Here is a 25,403-nt window from a genome sequence, read left to right as displayed (position 1 = left end):
CTGGGGGGCGGGGGAGAAGGGGGCGCGAGGGGCCGGTGCCCGGGGGCTGGGGGGGCGGGGGAGGGGTCGGGCGCTGAGGGGAGGCACCGGGCTCGGTATCACGCGCCGCGGGAGCCGGTCGCAGGCCCCGCCCCCATCTCACCGGGCCGGGTCACTAGCAGAGCCGCCGCCGCCGCTATCACGGTGCGCGGAACCGGATGTTTCCTCCGCGCGTGCGCACCGGCTGGGCGGGGCCAGGACTCGCCCGCTTCCGGTCCGCGCTGCTCGGTTCTGCCCCGGGACCGGCCGCCGGAAGCCCCGCCCGGTGAGCGCGCGCGGCAGGGCGGGGGGGGGGCTCCAGCCTGGCCGCGCCCCGCGGGCTCCGCGCGGCCGCAAACCCGCCCCCCCCCGGGGCCGCGCGCGTGTCAGCGCCCGGCCCGGTACCGCGCCCAGCCCCGGGGCGCGGACAGAAGGCGGGTGACCGGGGGGCCCCGTTACCCCCCACCCGTCCCGAGTGTTACACGTGCCGCCTGGGCGCCCGAGCCGGGAGCCGGTTCCCCGGGGCGGCCCGCGGGCGCGGCAAAGCCGCTTTTCTCCCGCCTGGGCGCCCCGGCGGCGGCGGGGCGGCGGGGCGGGTTCGCGAGCCAGCCCGAGGCCTCGCCGGGCCGCCCCGCGCCGCTGCCAGGCTCCGGGGGAGGGAAGATGGGTCCTGTCAGTGACGAGTCCGCCATCACGGGTGCGCCGGGCAGGCGGAATGGCAGCTGCCCAGGCAGCCTTCACCCTGGCCTCTCCCAGCCTCCGCGTGCCCGGTGTTATAGTCTCTTTCCTGAGATGTGACAGCAGCACTACACAGGCAGCAGCACTACACAGGAGGAGGCCTCTCTTTATCCAGTGTAGGACTTGGGTGTAACCGTGCATGAGGGCGATGTAACCCTTCCTTATATGTGCGGTTTATGTACTTTGAGCCTGGCCTGGAGGGTCTCTCTCTAAGGTGAGAGGGTTGTTTCAGCCTCCAGACGGATGCTCCAGCATATTTGCTGAGATTGCCAATGTGAGGTAGACAGCTATCAGCTAGCTTTAGCTCATCTAATGTATGTGATGGAACAGACACAGGCTGGTTACTGATGGGACTAATTTGTTCTAGATTTGAAATGGTAAGGGGATTGGATGGTTCAGATGATTGGCAATAGGCTATATAGGCTGATTTGTCGAGATCAAAGCAACTGGCCTCTAAAATTACGTATTTTACCCTCCACCGCATCTTTGTCTATCCTTTCCCAGATCCTAAAGCAACAATAGCTACTGGATTATTAGTTGCTACCACTGCTAATATTCATTTTTAAAAATTAATTTACAGGGCTCCCTTGAATAGTTTCTAATGAGATGAGTTTAGTCATTCGAAATCTGCAGAAAGTCATCCCCCTCAGGCGAATCCCACTTCGCAGAAGAATAGAAATCCTTCAGAAGATTTTGGACGTGCAGCAGTTCGACCTGGGCGTTATCTGTGTTAATAACAGAAACATTCAATTTCTCAATAACACCTACAGGCAAAAAAATGTCCCCACTGATGTGCTTTCCTTCCCTTTTCATGAGGTAAAATTGATTTTTTTTTCCTCCCCCTTTCTTCTCCTTTCCACAGCTACTTTCTTGGTCTGCCTGACACAACTGACTTCTTTGCAAGCCATTAGAGAAAGTACCCTAGCCCTTATTAAATAAATCCTAAAGTAATTTTATATCATATTTCATTGCAGTGGCTCTCTGTGATGATACACTAGGACATAGTGGTGCTTCAGGGGATCCCAGACATGTTGTGGAACTTGATGACCTGTTTCAGGGCTCTCAGAGGGTATCTTCTTTGAAAACATCTTCAGCAATCCTCATTAGATCTTTTATATGTTTTTCTTCCATCTCCATGAATGTATGAAAGCAGAGCCATGAGTCAAGTTATACATACACTGCCTGTTCCCCAGCATTTCAGAAATTCGACTCCCACAAGGCAGCTGGCAGCAGTTAAAGTGTCACTACTGGGAAGCTGAGAGTAGACAATGGGATGGAGCACTTGATGACTAGCTGTTCTGTTCGTTCCCTCTGAAGCACTTGGCACTGGCCGATGTTGGCAGACAGGATGCTTGGCTAGATGGACCATTGGTTTGACTCAGTATGGCCATTCTTATGTTCCTGGGTGTTTTGCCTTTTTTTGGTCAGTGTTGTTTAAATCTTCAAAGTAACCAGTAAGAAGTTTGATTATTTACATTAGGTAACTTGTTGATAATAACTAAATGTCTTTCTGTTGCTCCCTTATGGAAGGCAGACAAGTGTTAAAAAAGGTACAGGCTCACCCATTTGGCTACCATCAGGTACTAGGTATAGGGAGAGAAGGCATTGGAAATATAACTTTGCCATCAAATGTACATGTTTGAACACTTTTGGATCCCATTTGATTTCTGCTGACATGAGAACAGTAGAATTGCTCACCTAGGTTCATAGGAGTGGCAAAAATATTTCCTAGGTAAACACTAATTAGCTAAAGAATTCCTCCGTTTTTGTCACATTCAGATCTAGCTTTTAGTAGCTGTGCTATGTTGACGGCTAAAGGTGGTGTTATTTATTTAGCAGAACTCTGGCCTCTAATGGGATGTCTGCACAGCCTGGGGGAGCTAGCCTTGCTGTCAGAGTTGACAGACGTGGGTTAGCAAAGCTCATGCTAGCACTCTAAAGATAGTGCAGGCAGGAGCTTGGGTTCTGAAGCCTAGGGAAGTGGGATAGACTTCCGAGCCCGAGCTCCCACCCCAGCCGCAACTTCAAAGCACTGTCGACACAGTACTCGGGGAATTCTGCACATCTGCGGACACACAGAATTCCTCTATATTGCTGCGTTCGTGCTGGCTGTTCTGGTGCCACAGCAGCCTCTGGTGGGCAAAATGCAGGACTGCAGTACTTAGGTAAAATGTATTTTATGCAGGAAAATACAAAATTCTATGCCCAGTGCTGCAGCATTCGCCCAGGAGTAGAGTTCCTCACAGCACACTGGCTGCTGAGCCAGGTTAGGACAGAGTGGGATACATAGGATTACTGGGGTTCAGAATGGCTAGTGGGGGGGACTGGAGCATGGGCTCAGGAGTTAGTGAGGTGACAGAAAGGGGAACTACACAAAAATAAGGAGGTTAGTTAAACACACATTAACAGGTACAGCACCAAAAGTAAAATCCCTGGAAACAGCATGGAAACTTTAAAGACACCATAATAGAGGCTCAACTTAAATGTATACCTCAAATTAAAAAAACATAGTACGAGAACCAAAAAAGAGCCACCGTGGCTAAACAACAAAGTAAAAGAAGCAGTGAGAGACAAAAAGGCATTATTTAAAAAGTGGAAGTTAAATCCTAGTTAGGAAAATAGAAAGGAGCATAAACTCTTGCAAATGAAGCTTAGTAATAAAATTAGAAAAGCCAACAAAGAATTTGAAGTACAGCTGGCCAAAGACTCAAAAAGTAATAGCAAATACATTTTTAAGTATATCAGAGGCAGGAGGCCTGCTAAAGAACCAGTGGGGCCACTGGATAATCAAGATACTGAAGGAGCACTCAAGGAGATAAGGCCATTGCGGAGAAAGTAAATAAATTCTTTGCATCAGTCTTCACAGTTGAGGATTTGAGGGAGATTTCCAAACCTGAGCCATTCTTTTTAGGTGACAGATCTGAGGAACTGTCCCAGATTGAGGTGTCATTAGAGGAGGTTTTGGACCAAATTGCTAAACCAAACAGTAATAAGTCACCAGGATCAGATGGTATTCACCCAAGAGTTCTGAAAGAACTCAAATGTGAAATTGCAGACCTACTATCTGTGGTTTGTAACCTATCATTTCAATCAGCTTCTGTACTAAAGGACTGGAGGATAGCTAATGTGATGCCAATTTTTAAAAAGGGACCCAGAGGTGACCCTGGAAATTACAGGCTTTTAAGCTGACTTCAGTACCGGGCAAACTGGTTGAAACTATAGTAAAGAACAAAATTGTCAGACACATAGATGTACATAATTAGTTGGGGAAGAGCCAACATGGGTTTTGTAAAGAGAAATCATGCCTCACCAATCTACTAGAATTCTTTGAGGGGGTCAACAAGCATGTGGACAAGGGGGATCCAGTCGATATAGTGTATTTAGATTTTCAGAAAGCCTTTGACAAGGTCTCTCACCAAAGGCTCTTAAGCAAAGTAAGATGTCATGAGATAAGAGGGAAGGTCCTCTCATGGACCGGTAGCTGGTTAAAAGATAGGAAACAAAGGGTAGGTATAAATGGTCAGTTTTCAGAATGGAGAGAGGTAAATAGTGGTGTCCCCCAGGGGTCAGTACTGGGCCCAGTCCTATTCAACATATTCATAAATGATCTGGAAAAATTGAGGTGGCAAAATTTGCAGATGATACGAAACTACTCAAGATAGTTAAGTATAAAGCAGACTGCGAAGAGCTACAAAGGATCTCACAAAACTGGGTGATTGGGCAACAAAATGCCAGATGAAATTCAGTGTTGATAAATGGAAACTAATGCACATTGGAAAACATAATCCCAACTATACAGTAACTCCTCCCTTAACGTTGTAGTTATGTTCCTGAAAAATGCGACTTTAAGCGAAACGATGTTAGGTGAATCCAGTTTCCCCATAAGAATTAATGTAAATGAGGGGGTTAGGTTCCAGGGAAATTTTTTTCACCAGTCAAAAGACTATATACATATATATGTATGTATGTATGTGTATACACACACACACACAGTATAAGGTTTAAACAAACCATTTAATACTGGTACACAGTGATGATTGTGAAGCTTGGTTGAGGTGGAGGAGTCAGAGGGTGGGATATTTCCCTTACTGCTAAATGATGAACTAGCAATTGGCTGAGCCCTCAAGGGTTAACTGTCTCACTCTGCAAGGCAGCAGGAATGGAGGGAGATATGTGCATTTCCCTTAAGTACACTGCCTTGTTAATTAGATCAGCTTGCTGAGACCGCAGCTGCTGCAAGCTCCCTCCATCCTGAGCCCTGCTCTATGGAAGATGGGGTAAGCGGGGTGCAGGAACAGGGAGGAGGGGGACACCCTAACATTAGCCCCCCTTCTTCCCCCTGCCCCCAGCACAGCAAGCAGGAGTCTCGGGGAGCACCTCCAAGGCAGAGGGCAGGAGCAGCACATGGCAGTGCGGGGAGGGACACAGCTGAACTGCACAGGGAACTTAGGGGAGCGGGGAGCTGATAGGGGGCTGCCGGTCCACCCTGGTTCCAAGCCCCCACCAGCTAGCTGCAAGGGGCTGCTCTTCCTGCAAGCAGTAGACAAAGTAGGTGGCTGCCAAACGATGTTAGAAGGGAGCATTACACAACTTTAAACGAGCATGTTCCCTAATTGATCAACAACAAAATAGCGCTAACTGGGACGACTTTAAGTGAGGAGTTACTGTACATATAAAATGCTGGGGTCTGAATTAGCTGTTACCACTCAAGAAAGAGTTCTTGGCGTCACAGTGGATAGTTCTCTGAAATCATCCACTCAATGTGCAGTGGCAGTCAAAAAAGTGAACAGAATGTTGGGCGTCATTCAGAAAGAGATAGATAAGACAGGAAATATATTGTCTCTCTATAAATCTATGGTACGCACACATCTGGAATATTGTGTGCAGATGTGGTTGCCCCATCTCAGAAAAAATATATTGGAATTGGAAAAGGTTCAGAAAAGGGCAACAAAAATTATTAGGGGTATGGAATGGCTGCTGTATGAGGAGAGATTAATAACACTGGGATTTTTCAGCTTGGAAAAGAGATGACTAAGGGGATATGATAGAGATCTATACAATCATGACTGGTGTAAAGAATGTAAATAAGGAAGTGTTATTTACTCCTCATAAGACAAAAGCTAGGGGGCACTAAATGGAATTAATAGCAGGTTTAAAACAAACAAAAGGAAGTATTTTTCCACACAATGCACAGTCAATCTGTGGAACTCCTTGCCAGAGGATGTGAAAGCCAAGACTATAACAGGGTTAAAAAAAGAACTAGATAAATTCATGGAGGATAGGTCCATCAATGGCTTTAGCCAGGATGGGCAGGAATGGCGTCCCTAGCATCTGTTTGCCAGAAGCTGGGAATGAGCGACAGGGAATGGATCACTTGATGATTTACCTGTTCTGTTCATTCCCTCTGGGGCACCTGGCATTGGCCACTATTGGACCTAGCAGATGGACCTTTGGTCTGACCCAGTATGGCCATTCTTATGTTTGACAAATAAAATATGCAGAATTTTGCAGAATTTTAAAATATTTTGTGCAGAATTTTTAATTTTTTTGGCGCAGGATTCCCCCAGGAGTAACACAGCTATTTTTAGAATGCTAGTGCAAGTCCCACTAGTCCAAGTCTGTCACCTGGGCTAGGAGGCTTGCTGCCATGGGATGTGTTGGCCTACCCTAAGCAAGTCAAGGACATGTGTAAATTTTACACTAGTGCTGGACCTATACATGTTGCCTGACACTGCACATAGCAAATGTTTCACAGCTTGGTGATTCATCCTTTGGATCATACAGTCAAATCAAAGTCCCTTTCTGTCCATTTCTGGTTACTGTCCTAATGGAAGTTAAAGAGCCCCTAGCTAATTTCCTCTATCAGTAAAAAGCCTTTAGTGTCTAAGGTTCCATTAGCATGAACCACCATTGCTGTACCAGTGCCTAGCTCATTACTTTGTAACAACTTTGGGAAGCCTGGAGGATGAAAAGTACTCTGTATAACCAGATTCTCGCCTGTGTTAACTTTTGGAAGGGCTTCTCTATTTCAGAATCTGAAAGCAGGTGAGCTGCCTCAGCCTAATTTTCTAGACGAATACAATCTCGGTGATGTTTTCCTAGGAGTAGAGTATATCTATCAGCAGTGCCAAGAAAATGGGGAGGATTACTACAGCATTCTTACAGTAAGTGTTTGCTTACTAATACAGATTTCTCATCACAGACTCAATTTAGGAACCGTGCTAATATTCTCTGGTGGGGAGGTTTTTTTTTTGCCGGTTTATGGACATTGCAAAGATTCATCGACAGAAAATGTCCTGAATCCCAAACCTATAATGTAAAGCAGGGGTGGGCAAACTTTTTGGCCTGAGGGCCACATCTGTGTGGGGAAATTGCATGCAGTGCCATGAATGTAGGGCTGGGGCAGGGGTGCGGGTGGGGGTTGAGGGCAGGGTGCGTTTGGGGTGTGGGCTCTGGGGTGGCAGCCTCCCTGCTTGTCCTGGCCCTCCACTGCTCCCAGAAGTGGCTGGCATCACATCCCTGGCCAATGGAAGCTGTGGGGGGGCAGTGCCTGCAGGCAAGGGCAGCGCACAGAGCCCTCTATCTCATAGAACTGGAAGGGACCCTGAAAGGTCATTGAGTCCAGCCCCCTGCCTTCACTAGCAGGACCAAGTACTGATTTTGCCCCAGATCCCTAAGTGGTCCTCTCAAGGATCGAGCTCACAACCCTGGGTTTAGCAGGCCAATGCTCAAACCACTGAGCTATCCCTCCCCCTGTGAACTAGCCCTAGTTTTATACATCAAGGAACAAAGAATGTAGGTTACACTTATGCAATGGAGGACTCTATCCTGGGAAGCAGTGACTCTGAAAAAGATAGAGGGGGGGTTGGTGGATAATCATCTGAACATGAGCTCCCAGTGTGGCACTGGCAAAAAGGACTAATGTAATCCTTGGACGCATAAATAAAGGTATCTCAAGTAGGAGTCAAGAAGTTATTTTACCTGTCTATGTGGTACTGATGCAATTGCTGCTGGAATACTCTGTCCAGTCCTGGGGTATGTCCACACTACCCGCCGGATTGGCGGGTAGCGATCAATCTGTCGGGGATCGATTTATCGCGTCTCATCTAGATGTGATAAATCGATCCCCGAACTCACTCCCGTGGACTCCGGAACTCCACCAGGGCGAAAGGCAGAAGCGGAGTCGATGGGGGAGCCGCAGCTGTTGATCCCGTGCCGTGAGGACGGGAAGTAAGTCGAAATAAGATACGTCGACTTCAGCTACGCTATTCCCGTAGCTGAAGTTGCGTATCTTACATCGACCCCCCCTCCACCACCCATAGTGTAGACCAGGCCCTGGTATCCACAATTCAAGGAGGATATTGGTAAATTAGAGAGGATTCCAAAAAGAGCCACAAGAATAATTAAAGAATTAGAAAACATGCCTTATAGTGATAGACTCAAGGAGCTCAATCTGTTTAGCTTAACAAAGAGAAGAGAAAATGTTGTTAGTAGAGGGCTCTATAATCTAATGGATAAAAGCATAACAAGATCCAGTGACTGGAAGCTGAAACTAGAGAAATGCCAACTGGAAAAAAGGTGCATATTTGGTTAACGGCAACTTAACAATAGATGTAGTGGATCATTTGCCATTCAATCTTGATTTAGAGCTGTTTTTAAAAAGATGCTGTACCTCAACCAAAAACTTATGGACTTGCTTTGAGAATTATTGGGTGAAATTCTATAGCCTATTACACAGGAGATCAGACTAGGTGATCTTAATGGTACCTTCTGGCAATAAAATCATGGATATGGAATTCAGGGACTTAGTGCAATTCTTTTAAAGATAAGTTTGATCCACCTTTTAAACATAGCAAGGGCGTAATGGCTTTCAGTCCCTGCTGCAGGTCCCCATGTTACTCTTGCAGTCTAAGGCCTTGTCTGCTCTGCCTTTTGACGACAAAACTCTGCAGCTTTTGGAGGCAAATCAGTGGAAGTGTACACACTGCAATGCCACTTTTGACGACAAAACTGCCCTGTTTTAGTGACAAAATGAAACCACCTCGATGAGAGGCATAAAGTTTTTTGTGGCAAACTTAAAGCAACAAAGTGTCAGTGTAGACCAGTGGTGGGCAACCTGCAGCCCATCAGGGTAATCCGCTGGGGGGACGTGATACAGTTTGTTTACATTGACCGTCCACAGGCACGGCCGACCGCAGCTCCCAGTGACCGCAGTTCGCCATTTCCGGCCAATGGGATCTGCGGGAAGCAGTGGCCAGCACCTGTCGTCCTCCCCCTGCCTCAGGGCTGGTTGCTTCTGGCAGCTGTCTGAACTTAGAGACAGCATGCGGACACACTCACTCTCCCCCAACACACACACACGCCCCCAACACACACATTCTGTCTCTCCCCCCCCCACACACACTTCAGTTGAAAAGCAGCTGGCAATCTAGTAGGATGCCCATGGAAGGATGGGATTGAGAAACCTGCATCACGTGATGCTGTACCTGCCCCATGAGGCATTGCAAACCCTTCCCAAAGGACCCCATGGCCAGTTGGACAGTGGGATTGGTACCCACAATGCATTGCTCTCTCTCTATGCAAGAGCTGCTAATGTGGATGCACTCTGCCGACACAAGGAGCATAGTGTGGACATGCAATAGCGGTTTAATTAAAGTGGCATAACTTTTGCCAACAAAACTCTGTAGTGTAGACATAAGCCTTAAACTTTCTGATCTCTTTAAAACTGTTTTTTATTTACTGTTTCATCTCTGTTTCGGGGAGAAGAAAACAGTGAGTTTTGCCCCAAAGAGGAAAGAGATGCTGAAGGCAAGAGTGCTTCTTTATTTAAACCTATTCTTGTGTACCCTCATGTATCTTCTGCCAGGGGACATAAGTTTGATTTACTGAAGTCATAGAGCAATTCCCTCCCTTGTCTCCAAGGCTCTCAGTGCCCATAATTCTAATTGAGGTGAGTGGGAGCTGTATTATTCAGCACCTCTGAAAATGACCACAGATCCACTGGTTCCGTAAGTGGGCATAGCTCCATTTGAAACCAGCGGACTGATAACTTGTGAAGATTAGAGTAGGAGATGGAGTTGTCTTCCCAGTGACCCATCTGATTATTTTGATTAGCACCAGGTGTATTTTCTTGGACTTGACCATAGATAAGATATTTTACCATTTGAAAATGTCCTTTTTGATTACAAGAGGTTGAAGACAAACTTGTGGCTGACTTGCCAGAGGAGGCTATTATTACAAACACTGTCCTCTGGAATTTCTGTTTTCTTTTGGTTGGTGACTTGAGATATAACCGGTTCTTGTACTTTTTGGAGTATTAACTGGTTTTCCTCTGAAAGTTTCCCAAAAGCAACAGAATATGTATAGCTGACAACATATGAGAAAGCTAGACTATATTCAGATGATTAAAGTTCGTCATTCTTGCAGTTTTTCTGCTCTTGCCCCCTCTTCCCATCTCGGTACAAGGTATGCAAGGACCATGTGCATTACAGTATTGATCTTCAGGGACTGTCTAGTAAAAGTAGTTAACTTTATTACTGTCACTTTCTTTGTGAAGAACTGTGCTAAATATTGTAAGACAGCACCTACATACTACAGTGATGTGCACGCGAATAAATGTTTAGAGATTTGTAAAATACTAAAACCATTTTTGTTTCCTTGGACAGGTGACTGCAGCTCATGGACTGTGCCATTTGCTGGGATACCAGCACAACACAGAAGCGGAGTGGGAGCAGGTAAAAGGATGTCCTTACCTAAGCTAAGATAGATATATAGATATAGATATAGAGATATATATTAAGAATGCCCAAAGTACATCAGTGACGGTACATGAAATTCAAAACCTTATTGTAAATGCAGAGACATTTTCCTGACTATTCATATATATTGTTGTTGAACCTTCTAATCCTGATGCTCTCAGAGGCACTTTGCAGCCAGTCATTCATACATACATTCAAACCATGAAAGTAATAGTGCAGAGTTCTAATAGTGCCTTTCATCTTAGAGACTCCTCAAGAACTACATCTGTGTTTAAAAGGGTAGCGGGTTCAAAAACAGGCCCTAGTATGGACACTTTCAATCTTAACTGTGGAGACACAACTGTGCCTCCATGGGCAGGAATCCGCGCAGCAGCCATATAACACTGCAAGGCTACAATACTTTAGGAGAGGAAGTGGTTTAAAAATATCTAATTGAAACTGTAGCTGGAATTTTAGGAAATAATGCTGTGCAATTATGTATAGCCTTCCATCAGAGCATCTCAGAGGTGTTATCCTCATTTTACAGATGTAAAAAAAGACAGTTTTAACTATTTGTGCAAGTTCACACAGAAGACTTTTTAGAGTGGACAGCAGAACCTAGTGTGACAAAGTCAGACCGGATGGCTGCAAGAAGGTGTGGGAAGGCAGATATGTAAACTCTAGAATGTTAAAGGCCCTCTTCCCTATCAGCTGAGAGGGGGTTACCTCAGGTCAATTAGGAACACCTGAATCCAATTAAAGGCTACTTGAGACCTTTTAAAGCCCCTCTCCTGTTGAGAGAGACAAAACCCACCCGTCCCTGTTGAGACACACATGCACGCTGTTACTAGGCTAGTGGCAGCAGGGAAATAAAGGTCTCCAGGAAGAGGCAGTGCTCCTTCCTATAGGGGAAACAGAAAAGCCTGAGTGCCTGCCAGGGGAAGGACTGACTCCCCAGGGCAAACCACAGGACGATACCCTACCCCAGTGAGGAGGCGGGGAAGGTATCTCCCTCTGTATTAGTGTCTAGTGAAACAGTCCCTTCTGTTTGTTGGAGGAGCACCTCTTAGACCTACCCTGGGGCCTACCCAGAAAACACGGCCGAAGGAACACAGAAGGGGGAAGACAAAGACTGCCCCAGTGCAGCAGACGGGTTGATTTAATCCAGGCCCATCTCACCAAAGGGAGAAGTGCTGAGGCTGGTGAGACAAAGAAGGTGCCTTGCCACACATGGTATGGCCTTTCCCTGTTCTGACAACTGGAATATGTGTATTACCTCCCATAAGCAGGTGTGATTAACCACATTGGAATCTTGCCAGAACATCAGGATTAACACTTTTTTCTTGTGGAAAAAAGCCTTATGAGCTGTTTAATAACCCATCTAATCAGGGCCTGCTTTTTACATCGTTTCTGAAAACTGGGACCTCCAACAGCCTAATGCCCTAACTCCAATTTGGGGTGTTAGTTTGATACTTACTCGGGGGAAGAATTGCCTATTGCAACAGAAGATGATTTAGTTGGGAATTGGTCCTGCTTTGAGCAGGGGGTTGGACTAGATGACCTCCTGAGGTCCCTTCCAACCCTGATATTCTATGATTCAGTAGCCACCACTGCCTGGATTTCCTTTGGTTTCAAATACGATTACTGACCAGGCTCAACCTAGCTTAGTTTGTGAGAGCTGACAAGATCGTAGGCAGAAGTTGCATGCTTGCAGGCATAGCTCCAGTTTTCTTAATGAACCATGGCTAAATGTGACTGCAATCAGTGGGAACTAAGGACAGTCAGCACCTCACAAGGGTACTGTGTATCTGGAAGGACTGAGCACTAGAAGTGCTTTGGAATCCTTGAATGAAAGGGTCTGTGTAAGGGCAGTGTAAGAGCCCAGTCCTGTAAATGCTTATCCATGTGAATCTCTGTGTGCTCATGTGAGACGTCTTATTGAGTTCATAGATAACATTTCTTATGTAAGCATGTGTTTAAAGGGAAAGGCATGATGCAGTTTCAATGCCCATTTTTGTAAAGTGCAATTCTGGTCGGAAATGTGACTGTAAATATGGCATAGTGGGCTCTGGATTTAGTGTGTCTCACTGATTCTATATCAGATGTGTGGGTGAATGTCAGGCAAAGACATGGTTTCCTGACTGCCAGCTCTGCAGACTCAAACTGGGCTCTTTCCTTCTCATTTGGTCATCACAGTACTTATTTTCTGCTGGTGAAATTATGTCCTACGTGACACCTGTGCAGCCCAGTTGCATGAAGAGAATCCAGCTAACTTCATCTTAACTCTATTGGCTCTGCGGTTACTTTTGTCCATAACTCATCTGTTACGACTTTGAATTCACATACGGACAGATCTGTTGAGTAAGAAGTTGCCGATTTACATAGTTTACTTTTCGGATTAGAACAGCACTTTAAATGTCTAATGCTTAAAATTATAAAGAATGTACATGAAGGGAAAATGAGAATACTTATTAAGTTTTTTCCCCACCCTTATAGATGTATCAGAAGGAAAAACAAATTATTGAGGAGCTAAATAGAATCACTGGTGCAAACCTCCAGCCACTGACTAAAAACCATTTCTGATCCCATCACAAGAAAAAGAAAGAAGACTCAGAAAAAAAAAAACCTTACCCTGCTAAGAAACCAAGTAGCATGGATACAACTAACTTATGTATTAAGTGATTTATTTAACAGATATCTATGTTAACTTAATATAGTGTCAGCAGAATGCCTTACATTGTAGTGTGTAATAAAATTCAGCCAAACGGCTTCTCTCTCAAGCATAGTGCAGTTGTATATGTAACTTGTAACCAGCAATGGACTCCAGTATCAAACAACTCAAATGTATGTTGAAGTATCTACTGGAGACTCAGAGAAGCAGCTGAAAACTACAGTGGAATCTGTATTTCAATTCATTAAATTGTTCAAATATAGTCATGCGTCCAATATCTGAAGTTGGCTTTGAAAAAGACTTGAGATGAGAAAGGTGCTACCCAGAGAGTCTTCCTTTGAGGTTGGTGTATCCATATAAAAGTAACAGTAATTTAAATAATTATTTCATGCATGAGTTGCTGTAGAGCTCCACAAGAAATTTTCTTCTTGACCTCAGGTAAGTGTGTTAACTCATTTAGGGCCAAAATCTTTGTTTATTCAAAGTAAAGAGCACCTAGCATCTTTATCCATAAGTAGTCCCACTGACTTCAGTAGGACTATTCTACGAAACCGGTCCCTGATGCCAAAAAGGTTGGGGACCGCTGGTTTAAAGGGAACGGTATTTTAGCTTCTTGGTAACCAGTAAAGTATTGGAAAAGCTGTTTTGTTACTGCCTTGGTGAATCTAATTATGAGAATATACCACCATTTCTGGGGATTGTCTGCCCTATTCTTTGCAGTTTGTCCCAATTGAGCATTCTTATTATAGCTGCTTCAGCGACCCAGGTCACATAATACAGAGCAGGGGACTGGAGTAGACCTCTGGAAGTCCCTTCCAGGCCTATGATGTAGGCCACAGCAAGCGAACTCTGCTCCCGATTATTATTCCAGCCTTGCCGGGGGTCAGCAGTAATCACTGGTTAAGGTTGCATATGAAGGATTCCATTCTAACCGTGGGAAAGCATCCCCTGGGGGCTGATCCTTTGCCCCCAGGGGGACTGTTTTAACATTAACAAGCCATAGGGTGACCAGACAGCAAGTGTGAAAATTCAAGACAGGCATTAGGGGGTAATAGGAGACTATATAAGAGAAAGACCCAAGAATCAGGACTGTCCCAATGAGCTCACGAAAGCTCATGCTTAAATAAATTTGTTAGTCTTTAAGGTGCCACAAGTACTCCTGGTTTTTTTGCGGATACAGACTAACACGGCTGCTACTCTGAAACCAATAAAGTCAGGACATCTGGTCACCCTAACAAGCCGAGGGCAGGGGGCTGGAGCCTGCCGGGGGGGGGGTGGAAGATGGGACGTGGGCCGAAGCACCTCTGGGTGTGCTCCCGCAGGCGGGGGAGCGCTGCCCAGGCAGGGCTGCCAGGGTGAGGCGAACAGGCCCCCCCACCCCAGAGCCGCAAGCGGCAGGGCAGCGACCGTGGGCCCAGGCCCCGGACTCTTGCTGCGGCTATTGTGCTACTTTATTGTGCTGCCTCCTCCCATCCCGTCCCCACCCCGCACAACAGCCCCAGCGCGCGTAACAAATGTAGCAAAACCCGCCTCAAGCGCCCAGGGGCCCGGCCAGGCCGCGTGGCGAAGGGCGGCCCGCGGCTCTGACTGAACCACCCGGGGAAGGACGGAGCGACGCGTCCTGTGCGAGGTTACCGGGCCCGTAGCGGGCAAAGGGGCCGCTCAGCGCCGCGACCCGCCCGGCCCCGGCCCCGAGCCCGCCCCTCAGAGCGAGCGGGGCGCCGCGTCCCGGCCCGCCCGTGCGCCTCCCACGGCCCGGAGATGGCGGCTCGGGGCCCGGGCCGCCTCCTGCTGCTGCTGGGCCTGGCCGCCGCGCTCTGCCCGCCGCGGGCCGCCCAGCCGCCCCCCGGCGCCTTCCAGGCCGGGCACGGCGCCGCCTCGCTCCCCGCCGCCGCCGCCGCCGCGGGCCGCCGCCGGTGAGGAGCGTGTGAGGGGCAGCCGGGCCGGGCGCCATGGCCGGGGACCCGGGGGCCTGGCGCGGAGCCCCGCCGCCGGTGAGGAGCGTGTGAGGCGCCCGGGGGCCTGGCCGCGCCGCGCCGCCTGTGCAGGCGGGCCCCAGGCCGGCCCCGAGCCGCCCCTGCGCGGGTCCCGCCCGGCGAGTTTGGGCGCCTCAGCAGAGCAGGCCGCGCACGTAGGATCTGGGGGCCCGTTGTCCTGCGGCGCGGCGGTGCGAGCCCGGCGGTGCCGGGTTGTCGCGGCGGCGGCGGGGGGGGGGAAATGCGACAGCCTGGGAGAAAAGAGCCATTTTCTATGGCGAGAACAAGGCCGGCTGGAGCGAAGGGGAAACGCGCTAGGAGCAGAGATCCAGCCCCTGGCTGGGGAGAGCCGACTTCTGCAACCTCCCTTTCCACCCATCCTGACCTCCCGCACGCCTGGGGGGGGAGTAGGGCAGCCGATCCGGCTCCCAGGCTCTCCGCTGCACAGAGCCTTGCGGCAAATGCCCCCATGAATATTTTCCTTAATATTTGGGCACTTGCCTTGGTCAGGACACAGCTTGGTGCTGTGCAGCTCTGATTCAGGTTTGTTCATGACCTCAGATTCCTTGCCCCCTTACTGAAGTGAGCTGATGAAATTTTGACTTTGTTTCTATCTGAGGCCGTGTATTGCAGCCTTCTACAGATATTGCCCAAACTACCCTTTCTTTTGCCCTGGAGGTAAGGAGTCATCAGAGAGAAATGGGGAGCCTAGTAAAGTGATTCCAAATTAACAACAGATAAGTTCTCTGTGTAAATGCTTGAAGCCTCCCAAAAGTGATTCTAGGTTCTCACTCTCTCTAGGTATCTTTTGTATGATGTAAATCCTCCTGAAGGGTTCAATCTACGCAGAGATGTCTATATTCGTGTTGCCTCTCTTATGAAGACCTTGCTGAAAAGTGAAGCTTGGGTATTGGTCCTGCCTCCTTGGGGACGTCTTTATCACTGGCAGAGTCCTGACATTCATCAGGTCCGAATCCCTTGGTCTGAGTTCTTTGATCTTCCAAGCCTCAATAAAAATATCCCTGTTATTGAGTATGAGCAGTTTCTTGCAGGTAAAGTACATTTATTCTACTACCTGTGAGGGGTTAATACATCTTTGAGGGGTTTCCGTCACAAATTTTTCTGTTTATGAATGCATTAGAACAAGGTGTGTACAGTATTACTTTTTATTACTTTTCTATCAGTTTAGTATCCTCAAGCTAATCACCATGAAACTAATCTGAGAAATGAGAAGCAAATTTGAATTAAACAGAAGCACCTCCATTATATAGAGTATAGGGCCAAGGAAGGCCAGAGGGAAGAAAACTGACAATCTTGTTATCACCTCATTCAGAAGTGGTGACTTTCAACAGGCACAGTATGTTCAGAACCTGATTTTCCTCTCTTTCTAAAGTGTAACTACAGAGAAGCTAGTATGACCAAAACAGGTCATTGTGTGTTTGAGTCTGTTCTAATTTACACTGGGGACCAGAACAATGGCTGGGTAGGTGATTCAGGATGAAGGGAGCACAAAGGGGTTCTGCGTGCTCCTGCCCAAGCTATTTGTAAAACATGAAAATATCTTGTGCTTTCATTCACTTTGAATGAAATTGACTCCATCTGCCTAAATCCCAGGTAATCCTGTTATGTGTGGAGGGGTTGGTGTAATTCATGCTCTTCCCAACTCAGGTTCAGGGTATGGCTACACTTGCAGCTGTACAGCGCTGGGAGTTAAACCTGTCTTTGTACTGCTGAGTAGGGAAAGTGCTGCAGTCTGTCCACACTGACAGCTACCAGCGCACTGTCGTGGCCACATTGGCAGCATTTGCAGCGGCATTGGGAGCGGTGCATTATGAGCAGCTATCCTAGCGTTCAAGTGGTTGCAACGTGCTTTTCAAAAGGGGGAGTGGGGTGGAGTGTGACAGGGAGTGTGGAGGAGAGAGAGAGTGGATTTTTGGAGCCGACACTCTGTCAGCAGCTGCAAGTTCTGACCCCTTCCCGCACCCCTCTCTCGCTCACTGAAAGCACCAGATAAGCAGCCTCCCCAAAACGGACCCCCCCCCTCCCTCCCTCTCGCAGGCTGTGTTGCTTCTGTCCTCAAGCCCCCTCTCTTCAAGCAAACACTAGCTGTGGGCCTTCCAAAGGGAGCTCGTTCACAGCAAACAGTAGCTGTGTTTGTTTTTTTGATAAGCAGCTTCAGGAGCCCAGAGTTCACAACAAAACAAACAGAGGCATCACAACAAAACAAAGAGAGTTATCTTTACTTAAAAGCATTATGGGAAGGTTCTGAAGGTCAGTTACAGTGTAGTAAGATGATTCCCTGTTTACACTGGCACCCCAGCGCTGCAGCACCAGCGCTATTCTCTTTATTCCTCTTGTTGAGGTGGAGTACATGCAGCGCTGTAGCCAGGGAGATACAGCGCTGTATGTGCCTTGCCAGTGTGGACGTGAGTGAGTTACAGCGCTGTAAAGCCACCACCAGCGCTGTAACTCTCAAGTGTAGCCAAGGTCTCAGTGTGTTATGCTGCTGTACTAGCTCTCCATTCCTCAAGGGGGGGATTTCACCTTTGAAGGTGAAGGGTCTTGGTCTTTCCAAGTGGCATAGTAGAGTTTTATTTCTTTTGTTTCTATCATCATTGTTATTAAGGATGGCTTTCTAAGATATACTGGAATTTCATTTCAGTCCAGTAGGTGTGCTTTGGTTGACACTGTGATGGGAAGTGTTAAAGCTTGAGAGTTTGTGCCAGAGTGAAAAGAACGAGGAGTACTTCTGGCACCTTAGAGACTAACAGATTTATTTGGGCATAAGCTTTCATGAGATAAAACCCACTTCATCAGATGCATGGAGTGGAAAATACAGTAGGAAGTTATACACACACACAGAGAACATGAAAAGATGAGCCAGCTCTAATGAGACAAATCAATTAAGGTGGGCTATTATCAGCAAGAGAAAAAAAACACTTTTGTAGTGATAATCAGGATGGCCCATTTCAAACAGTTGACAAGGTGTGAGTAACAGTAGGGGGAAAAATTAGCATGGGGAAATAATTTTTAGTTTGTCTAATGACCCATCCACTCCCAGTCTTTATTCAAGCCTGATTTCATGGTGTCCAGTTTGCAAATTAATTCCAGTTCTGCAGTTTCTCGTTGGAGTCTGTTTTTGAAGTTTTTTTGTTGAAGAATTGCAACTTTTAGATCTGTAATTGAGTGTCCAGGAAGCTTGAAGTGTTCTCTGACTGGTTTTTGAATGTTATAATTCTTGACATCTGATTTGTGTCCATTTATTCTTTTGCATAGAGACTGTCTGGTTTGGCCAATGTACATGGCAGAGAGGCATTGCTGGCACATGATGGCATATATCACATTGGTAGATGTGCAGGTGAACGAGCCCCTGATGGTATGGCTGATGTGATTAGTCTTATGATGGTGTCCCTTGAATAGATACGTGGACAGAGTTGGCAATGGGCTTTGTTGCAAGGATAGGTTCCTGGGTTAGTGTTTTTGTTGTGGTGCGTGGTTGCTAGTGACTATTTGCTTCAGGTTGGGGGGCAGCCTATAAGCAAGGACTGGCCTAAGGTGACCATATGTCCCGATTTTATAGGGACAGTCCCGATTTTTGGGTCTTTTTCTTATATAGGCTCCTATTACCCCCCCTCCCCATTCCAATTTTTCACATTTGCTGTCTGGTCACCCTAGGCTGGCCTGTCTCCCAAGGTCTGTGAGAGTGAGGGATCATCCTTCGGGATAGGTTGTAGATCCTTGATGACACGCTGGAGAGGTTTTAGTTGGGGGCTAAAGGTGATGGGTAGTGGCGTTCTATTACTTTCTTTGTTGAGCCTGTCCTGTAGTAGGTGACTTCTGGGTACTCTTCTGTCTCTGTCAATCTGTTTCTTCACTTCAGCAGGTGGGTATTGTAGTTTTAAGAACGCTTGATAGAGATCTTGTAGGTGTTTGTCTCTGTCTGAGGGATTGGAGCAAATGCGGTTGTATCTTGGAGCTTGGCTGTAGACAATGGATTGTATGATGTGGGCTGGATGAAAGCTGGAGGCATGTAGGTAAGTATAGCGGTCAGTAAGTTTACAGTATAGGGTGGTGTTTATGTGACCATCACTTATTAGCCCTGTAGTGTCCAGGAAGTGGATCTCTTGTGTGGACTGGTCGAGGCTGAGGTTGACGGTGGGATGGAAATTGTTGAAATCATGGTGGAATTCCTCAAGGGCTTCTTTTCCATGGGTCCTGATGATGATGATGATGATGTCATCAATGTAGCGCAAGTAGAGGAGGGGCATTAGGGGACAAGAGCTGAGGAAGCGTTGTTCTAAGTCAGCCATAAAGATGTTGGCATCCTGTGGGGCCATGCGGGTACCCATAGCAGTGCCGCTGACTGAAAGGTATACATTGTCCCCAAGTGTGAAATAGTTGTGAGTGAGAACAAAGATCAGCCACCAGGTGAGGTGACTGTTGTAGGGTCAGAGTGAACTCAATAGATGTAGTTAGAGGTGATGACAATGAGGCTAAAGTGTAATAACTTTATGCTATAATGAAGTTAATTGGACTCTTCCTCCATATAGGCATTACTTGAATAAAACCTCTCAGGTGGCTTTCTCCACTGTGGCATACAGTGTACAATAGCTCCTCAGTCCCACCACATAAGTTGCCTTTGAATTTTTGTGCTATTTTCTAGACACTAGTGTTATTTTAATGTGATTTCAGTAAAAGTCACAGTGTTCATTGGTTTTAATTTTTGTGTTTTACCTTCGTTACTTGTGATTTTTATTTTTATTTTTATTTTTTGGTCACTTCTTTGGAAATGTCTTTCCCTACTGTCGCTATCTTTATGCAGTTGAGAGGAAAAAGGTATGCTCTTTCTTGCTCAAAACAAGTCCGCTCCATCAGTGTCATGACACTCATAGGCTTTGGGTCTTGTTTTGTGCTCACTCTGCTGCCTTTTTAGTAAAGCTAAATAAGGTACAGCAATAAATCATTGCAAGTAGATATGAAAATGTCCTGTTAGATCTAGTTGATGCCTTTGCAAGGGCAGAGGACAGTTGTGTGTCCCTTTCTGGATTCTAAATGTCTATATAATTAACAAACCTACCACAAGTGCTGATGAATTGCCTTTTGCCTGAGTTCAGTCTTACTAACAATCTACCCTCCACGAAGTTATGACAATTTCAAGGAAGGTCAAACTTCAGGCCTTGGCAAAATTGAATGTCTTATAAAAATATTTGACTTAATTACTGTGAGTACGTGAAGCGACGTTAATGAACATATATAATTCCAGGTATGAAATACGATCCTCATCCTCAGCGCACAAGCCTAAACAGTTTTAAATATTTTTTTAAAATGCTGTAGTAAAAGCAATTACAGACTGACTTTATCACATTGGTTTGAAAAAACAAGACCACTCTTTAACTGTAAAAGCCCAGAAGACATCTGAAAGAGTAAACTTTCATTGTTTTACACTCAGGGCTGGCAATTTTCTTATATTTAAAGAGTGATCAGGACTCAGACTCCAGATTCTGGCATGAGATGACAAGGGCTTGCGGGGAGTGGGTGGAGAAGGAGAGAGAAAAATATTAAATGTAAAAGCAAAGGGATGGAAGAGGCCAACTCTGAAAATGTTCATATTTTATAATAAAGCTGTAGGGAAAAATAAGCGTGTTTACCTGGTAGCAGCTGTACTTACTCCTAGTACAGTGCTAGAGCCCATCCAGTGCCTGTGGAAGCTAAAGGAGAGATTCTTATGGACTTCAGGGAGAGTTGGACAAGGCCCCTTCTGAGAAAACTCCCTGAGCTGGCCTTTGGGAGCATCCCTGTTGCAAACAGCATGGCCAGCCCGCGCTCAGTTCTCACAAGTGTGCTCTGCAGACCATCTCTCAGGTGAATGACATGCCAGTCCTCTTCTGAGAGTCCCATTGTGTTTGTTTTTAAAAAAAATTATGGATGCACAGAAGAGACTTTGGGGCCAGTAAATCCATTTTCCTCAGTGGAGTTACAACAAAGATGAATTTGGCCCTCCATAGTCAAGATTGTATGGAGACTGTTAGTGTAAGTTATATTTTCTACTCACACCCACACTCCTACATTTTGATGGGAAGGGGCAATTTGTGTGAAAGCTTGTGAGGCTAAAGTAGATTAGGAAGAAGACTTTTTACCTGAGAACTTGGAAACTGGAAGATAAAGTTTCCTTTATTAAGTGGTACCTAGTGCCATTGCCTGTGTATTAAATTCTACAACAGTATCTCAGAATTTTTCAGCCACTTTCTCTCAGCAGAGGAAATATTTAAGTTTCATGTATGACTATAGGTCTGTAACTGGGCTGGCGGCCCACATCTCGGGCATGTGTCTTTTATTTTAAGAAGAGTGAAAACAAGACAAGAAAAATACAAGGGGGAGGGAGGGATAAAGAGGAGAGAGCTCTGTCCCTTCAAGTTTCAGTCGTCCCCTTTCTTGGAGGAAGCCCTCATTGAAAGCCTCAAATTCTTAAGTCATTTTTTGTCAGGAGGCGCAGCTGTTGTTTCCACCTTCCAACAACTTAAAAGGGTTACCATTGTCAGCTCCTTTCTCCAGGCCTGAAATCCTAGGCAGTCCCTACAGGCATGGCTTAGTACCCTCCACTGGTACCTTGTTACAAATTTGACAGTACCCCAGCAATGTTCGCTCTAATTTTTTATATCCATTTGCGAATGAATTTTATGTGCACCAGTGTGGAGGTGATGTGTGGTGGGGGTGAGGCCAATGGGTTTGGAGTGTGGGAGGGGGCTCAGGGCTGGAGCAGAGGGTTGAGGGGTGGGGGGGTGAGGGCGCCAGTGGGGGGACTCTGGGGTGGGGCCAGGGATGAGAGGTTTGGGGTGCAGGAGGGGGCTCAGGGCTAAGGCAGAGAGTTGGGGTGCTGGGGATGAGGGCTCTGGGGTGGGATCAGGGATGAGGGGTTCAGGGTGCAGGAGGGGGCTCAGGGCTGGGGCAGAGGGTTGGGGGGTGAAGGCTCTGGCTGGGGGGGTGGGCTCTGGAGTGAGGCCAGAGTTGAGGGGCTTGGGGTGTGGGAGGGGGCTCAGGGCTGGAGCAGAGGGTTGGGCTGCAGGGGGGTGGGAGCTGTGGTGTGGGGCTGGGGATGAAGGGTGTGATGCATAGCCAGAAAGGGTTAAGCAGCTTTCAGGCCGATTGACCCAGGGTCAACCATTAGAGAGATGTGAGAATGGTATGTAGATGGTAATTAAGGCCATTGCTTGCTAGATACACTAGAACTTTGAAATGTATAGCAAATCACCTGAGAGTGATGGAAAACGGGCAATTGACTTATGTTAATCTGAGTGGGTAATTACCGGCGATGCTTAGGAAATGAATCTACTTCAAATGTCCTCATGATTGCCTATTGTTCGCCGAATGACTCCGAGCTGTCATGAGAAGGCCGGAAAACTGTATAAAAGAGCATTGGGTCCTGATCCTGTCATCTCAGATCTCCTTAAGCTTAATCAGGGGAAGTTTGAGTTGCAAGATTGAGATCCCAGTCCTAAACTGGAACACCCTGAATATGGACATTGGACTATAACCTATGGACTAAATTCTAAAAGAACTCTTTGCAACTACGAAGCTCACTATCTCTGCTATGAATCTGAATCTCAAGAACTGTACTCATGTCTGTATGTATACTAATCTTCTAACGAATACTCTCTCTCTTTTCTTCTTTAATAAATTTTAGTTTAGTTAATAAGAATTGGCTGTACGTGTGTATTTGGTTAAAATCTGGAATATTCATTAACCTGGGAGGTGATGTGTCCAATCCTTTGGGATTGTTAGAATTATTTTATATGATGAATAAGATTTTCAGTAATCTTCCTCATATTTGACTTGTGTGTGTGGGTGGAGGCCTGAGGCTGGGTTGCTTTAAGAGAACTGTGTTATTGGCTTCTGGGTAACCAGTGAGGTATTATAGAAGCTGTTTTGTGCTGGCTTGGTGAATGTAAGTAAACCTCTACCTCGATATATCGCTGTCCTCGGGAGCCAAAAAATCTTACCGCGTTGTAGGTGAAACCACGTTATAACGAACTTGATTTTGACCCACCGGAGCATGCAGACCCGCCCCCCTCGAGCTTTGCTTTACCGCATTATATCCAAATTCGTGTCATATCGGGTGGCGTTAAATCGGGGTAGAGGTATATTGGAATATCCACCAGCTTTGGGGATTTCCTGCCCCATTCTTTGCAGTTCACCCTAATTGAGTGACCTGAGTTGGCTCCCCTGGGACGCTGGTCACAAGGGGCTTGGGGTGCAGGCTGCCCCGGGGCTGCGGCAGGGAGACAGGATCCCAGCCCTCTCTCACTGCAGCAGCCCTGCCTCCCCAGGGGAGTGGTGCCTGTCCGCGGCCACGGCAGCTCCGGAGATGGTGCCGGAGCCAGAGGAGAGGTGCCTCTCCCTGCCTGCACGGCTGCCCAGCTTAGAGGGAATTTAGCACCCCAGCCTTACATCTTGGAGGTTTTTTATTTTGTTTTGTTTTTTCTTTCTCTTGTTTTGATGACTTTTCTTTCGTTGTGTCTCCTTCACTCTGATGAAGGTGGGTTTTTTTGGGCATTTCACCTTCCTACAGAAGCCAAGTATTCTCTAGAGTTGATCTTCTTCTTCTTAGCCAAGTAAAGCCCCATCATGTACAGTCTCTTCTGAAAAATAAATTCAAACATTCTTAAAAAGCAGTTTTAACAGGCAAATTAGTTCAAAGGAAATGCACTGAATGACAGAAAAAAAATTAATCAAGATAATGCGTAAAAGGAAAGGGGGACATACAAAGGTGATACAAGATTTATTTTTATTATTTGATAAAATGTTTGCTTTGCCCAGCATTCTGAATCTATGGTTGGGATATACCTCACACACAAAACCCAACATCTAGATGGAGGTGGGTAATGAATAATCCCAAGACTCCTTTGGTTTCTATAGATCACCTTACCATTTTTTTGGTAGGTTGACTATAACTGTATAGAATATGTTGGAAATTATGGCAGCTTCTTATCTAAAACAATGCTGCTACCTATATAAATCAAGTACACTTCCATGCTGATAGTTACTTTTCTTTGCTTCCTATTCAGAGTCAGGTGGACCCTTTATAGACCAGGTATATGTCCTACAAAGCTATGCAGAAGGATGGAAAGAAGGAACTTGGGAAGAGAAAATAGATGAGAGGCCATGCATTGATCAGCTCATGTACTCAAAAGACAAACATGAATACTACAGGTAATACTTTACAGGATATTGGGCTCCTTCATTTTCCCATTTAGTTCAGTCAATGAGACACTTGCCTTCCTTCCACATGCAGTCTGGTTGGTTATTGAACTTGCTCATGAGGATCTGGGTGCTTGAGGCTGATTTTGCTACGTTTGTAGAGAGCACTGAAGCTGTTGTTTTGGTTAGAGGAAGGGATGGTAGGAGGCAGCGTAAAGTAGTACAATAGTGGTAGCAGGATGAAAATTTATATTTCCTACAGGTTTTGTAAGGACACCTAGGAAAATCAGTACAGCAGCAGTCTTATTGCTGCCATATTAGTTGATTGTGTTTTTTCTTTCCCCTGCTTTTCAGTGGGAAAACACTTTGAACAGGTGTGGCTGACCCTGGAAAAGGCACTTTGGAAATATATTTTTCTAGCACAGTTCTTGATTGAAAGAAATGCATTATTGCTCTTGACACCCTCTAGAAGAATCTCAAGGGGCAAGGTCTGTGCTCAGTTGTTTAATTCTGTTGTTGTTTTTTTTGTACAAGCATTTGCATTCTGCAAAACCAGACATTAATTCTGAGAACTAAAGATTATGGAAAACTTGAAAAATCACCGAGTGAGCTGCTCTTAAAGTTAGAAAGAAGGATTTCTCAAAACTAATCAAGGATTAATGCAGACTAACTTTGAAAACTGTTCCAAATAAAATCTTATAGGCAGTGAGATGAACATCTGAGTTTCTACACAATCACTATAAAATTTCATTTTCACTTTGAAATTAAGCTACTTGATTCTTTACTAATGGAAGAATAATGGCTTCACAGCAGCCTCTGGCTATCCAGCTATCAGAAATTGTCACAGGCGTATTCTGTCACTTATACTAGGAAAGAAGGCTGTTCATTTTCTTTGATATGTGGTCCTCACCATAGTTATCTAGGCCTTTGTTAACTCAGAACTGGTTTACTGTGTAGTGCTCAGGATGGACCATCATCATCTAACCATTTGTAAATCCTGATAGTTCAGAAACCATTACAAGCTCCTCTGTTCTCAAGGGGATCAACAATCCTATAGTAATTAAAAAA

General features: G+C 46.2%; 3 protein-coding genes across 9 annotated transcripts in view; 2 read left to right on the top strand and 1 right to left on the bottom strand.

Annotated features, from left to right (window-relative positions):
• LOC123343357 (minichromosome maintenance complex component 3 associated protein) overlaps window positions 1–277 on the bottom strand; it is a 77,831-nt gene extending 77,554 nt beyond the window's left edge. Inside the window, exon 1 of the mRNA XM_044978430.1 lies at window positions 143–277. The gene's annotated coding sequence lies outside the window, so the exon portion shown is untranslated. The remainder of the gene's footprint in view (window positions 1–142) is intronic.
• On the top strand, window positions 169–13,426 carry YBEY (ybeY metalloendoribonuclease). Of its 3 annotated transcripts, none has more exons than XM_044978438.1 (5): window positions 169–304; window positions 1,337–1,572; window positions 6,789–6,920; window positions 10,422–10,490; window positions 11,551–12,978. In XM_044978438.1, the coding sequence occupies exons 2-5, from the start codon at window positions 1,363–1,365 to the stop codon at window positions 11,746–11,748; spliced, it is 609 nt and encodes a 202-aa protein (XP_044834373.1). In that variant the 5' UTR covers window positions 169–304; window positions 1,337–1,362; the 3' UTR covers window positions 11,749–12,978. The 3 variants fall into 3 exon arrangements, with proteins under 3 accessions (XP_044834373.1, XP_044834372.1, XP_044834374.1); XM_044978437.1 differs by lacking the exon at window positions 169–304 and adding an exon at window positions 930–970 and having other exon boundaries at window positions 11,551–12,979; XM_044978439.1 differs by lacking the exons at window positions 169–304; window positions 11,551–12,978 and adding an exon at window positions 12,990–13,426.
• A 58-nt stretch (window positions 13,427–13,484) lies between these two features.
• Window positions 13,485–25,403, top strand: part of POFUT2 (protein O-fucosyltransferase 2) — a 44,616-nt gene continuing 32,697 nt past the window's right edge. Inside the window, exons 1-3 of one of the 5 annotated variants that reach the window (XM_044978434.1) lie at window positions 13,485–13,506; window positions 15,942–16,192; window positions 24,203–24,347. In XM_044978434.1, the coding sequence (XP_044834369.1) occupies window positions 16,018–16,192; window positions 24,203–24,347 (320 nt within the window). In that variant the 5' untranslated portion in view covers window positions 13,485–13,506; window positions 15,942–16,017. Of the gene's footprint in view, window positions 13,507–14,709; window positions 14,795–14,846; window positions 15,159–15,430; window positions 15,684–15,941; window positions 16,193–24,202; window positions 24,348–25,403 lie in introns of those variants that run through there. The other 4 variants (XM_044978435.1, XM_044978431.1, XM_044978432.1 and 1 more) reach the window with 4 other exon arrangements.

Source organism: Mauremys mutica, chromosome 10 (genome assembly GCF_020497125.1).
Source record: "Mauremys mutica isolate MM-2020 ecotype Southern chromosome 10, ASM2049712v1, whole genome shotgun sequence".
NCBI classification, from domain to species: domain Eukaryota; kingdom Metazoa; phylum Chordata; order Testudines; family Geoemydidae; genus Mauremys; species Mauremys mutica.
This window is presented reverse-complemented; position numbering and strand designations above follow the sequence as displayed.

Excerpts from the sequence above, each read along its gene's own strand:
- YBEY (XM_044978437.1), top strand. The coding sequence starts at position 1,363 with ATGAGTTTAGTCATTCGAAATCTGCAGAAAGTCATCCCCCTCAGGCGA. Across the intron at positions 1,573-6,788 it reads TTTCCTTCCCTTTTCATGAG|AATCTGAAAGCAGGTGAGCT; the intron begins GTAAAATTGATT and ends TCTCTATTTCAG. Across the intron at positions 6,921-10,421 it reads ATTACTACAGCATTCTTACA|GTGACTGCAGCTCATGGACT; the intron begins GTAAGTGTTTGC and ends TTCCTTGGACAG.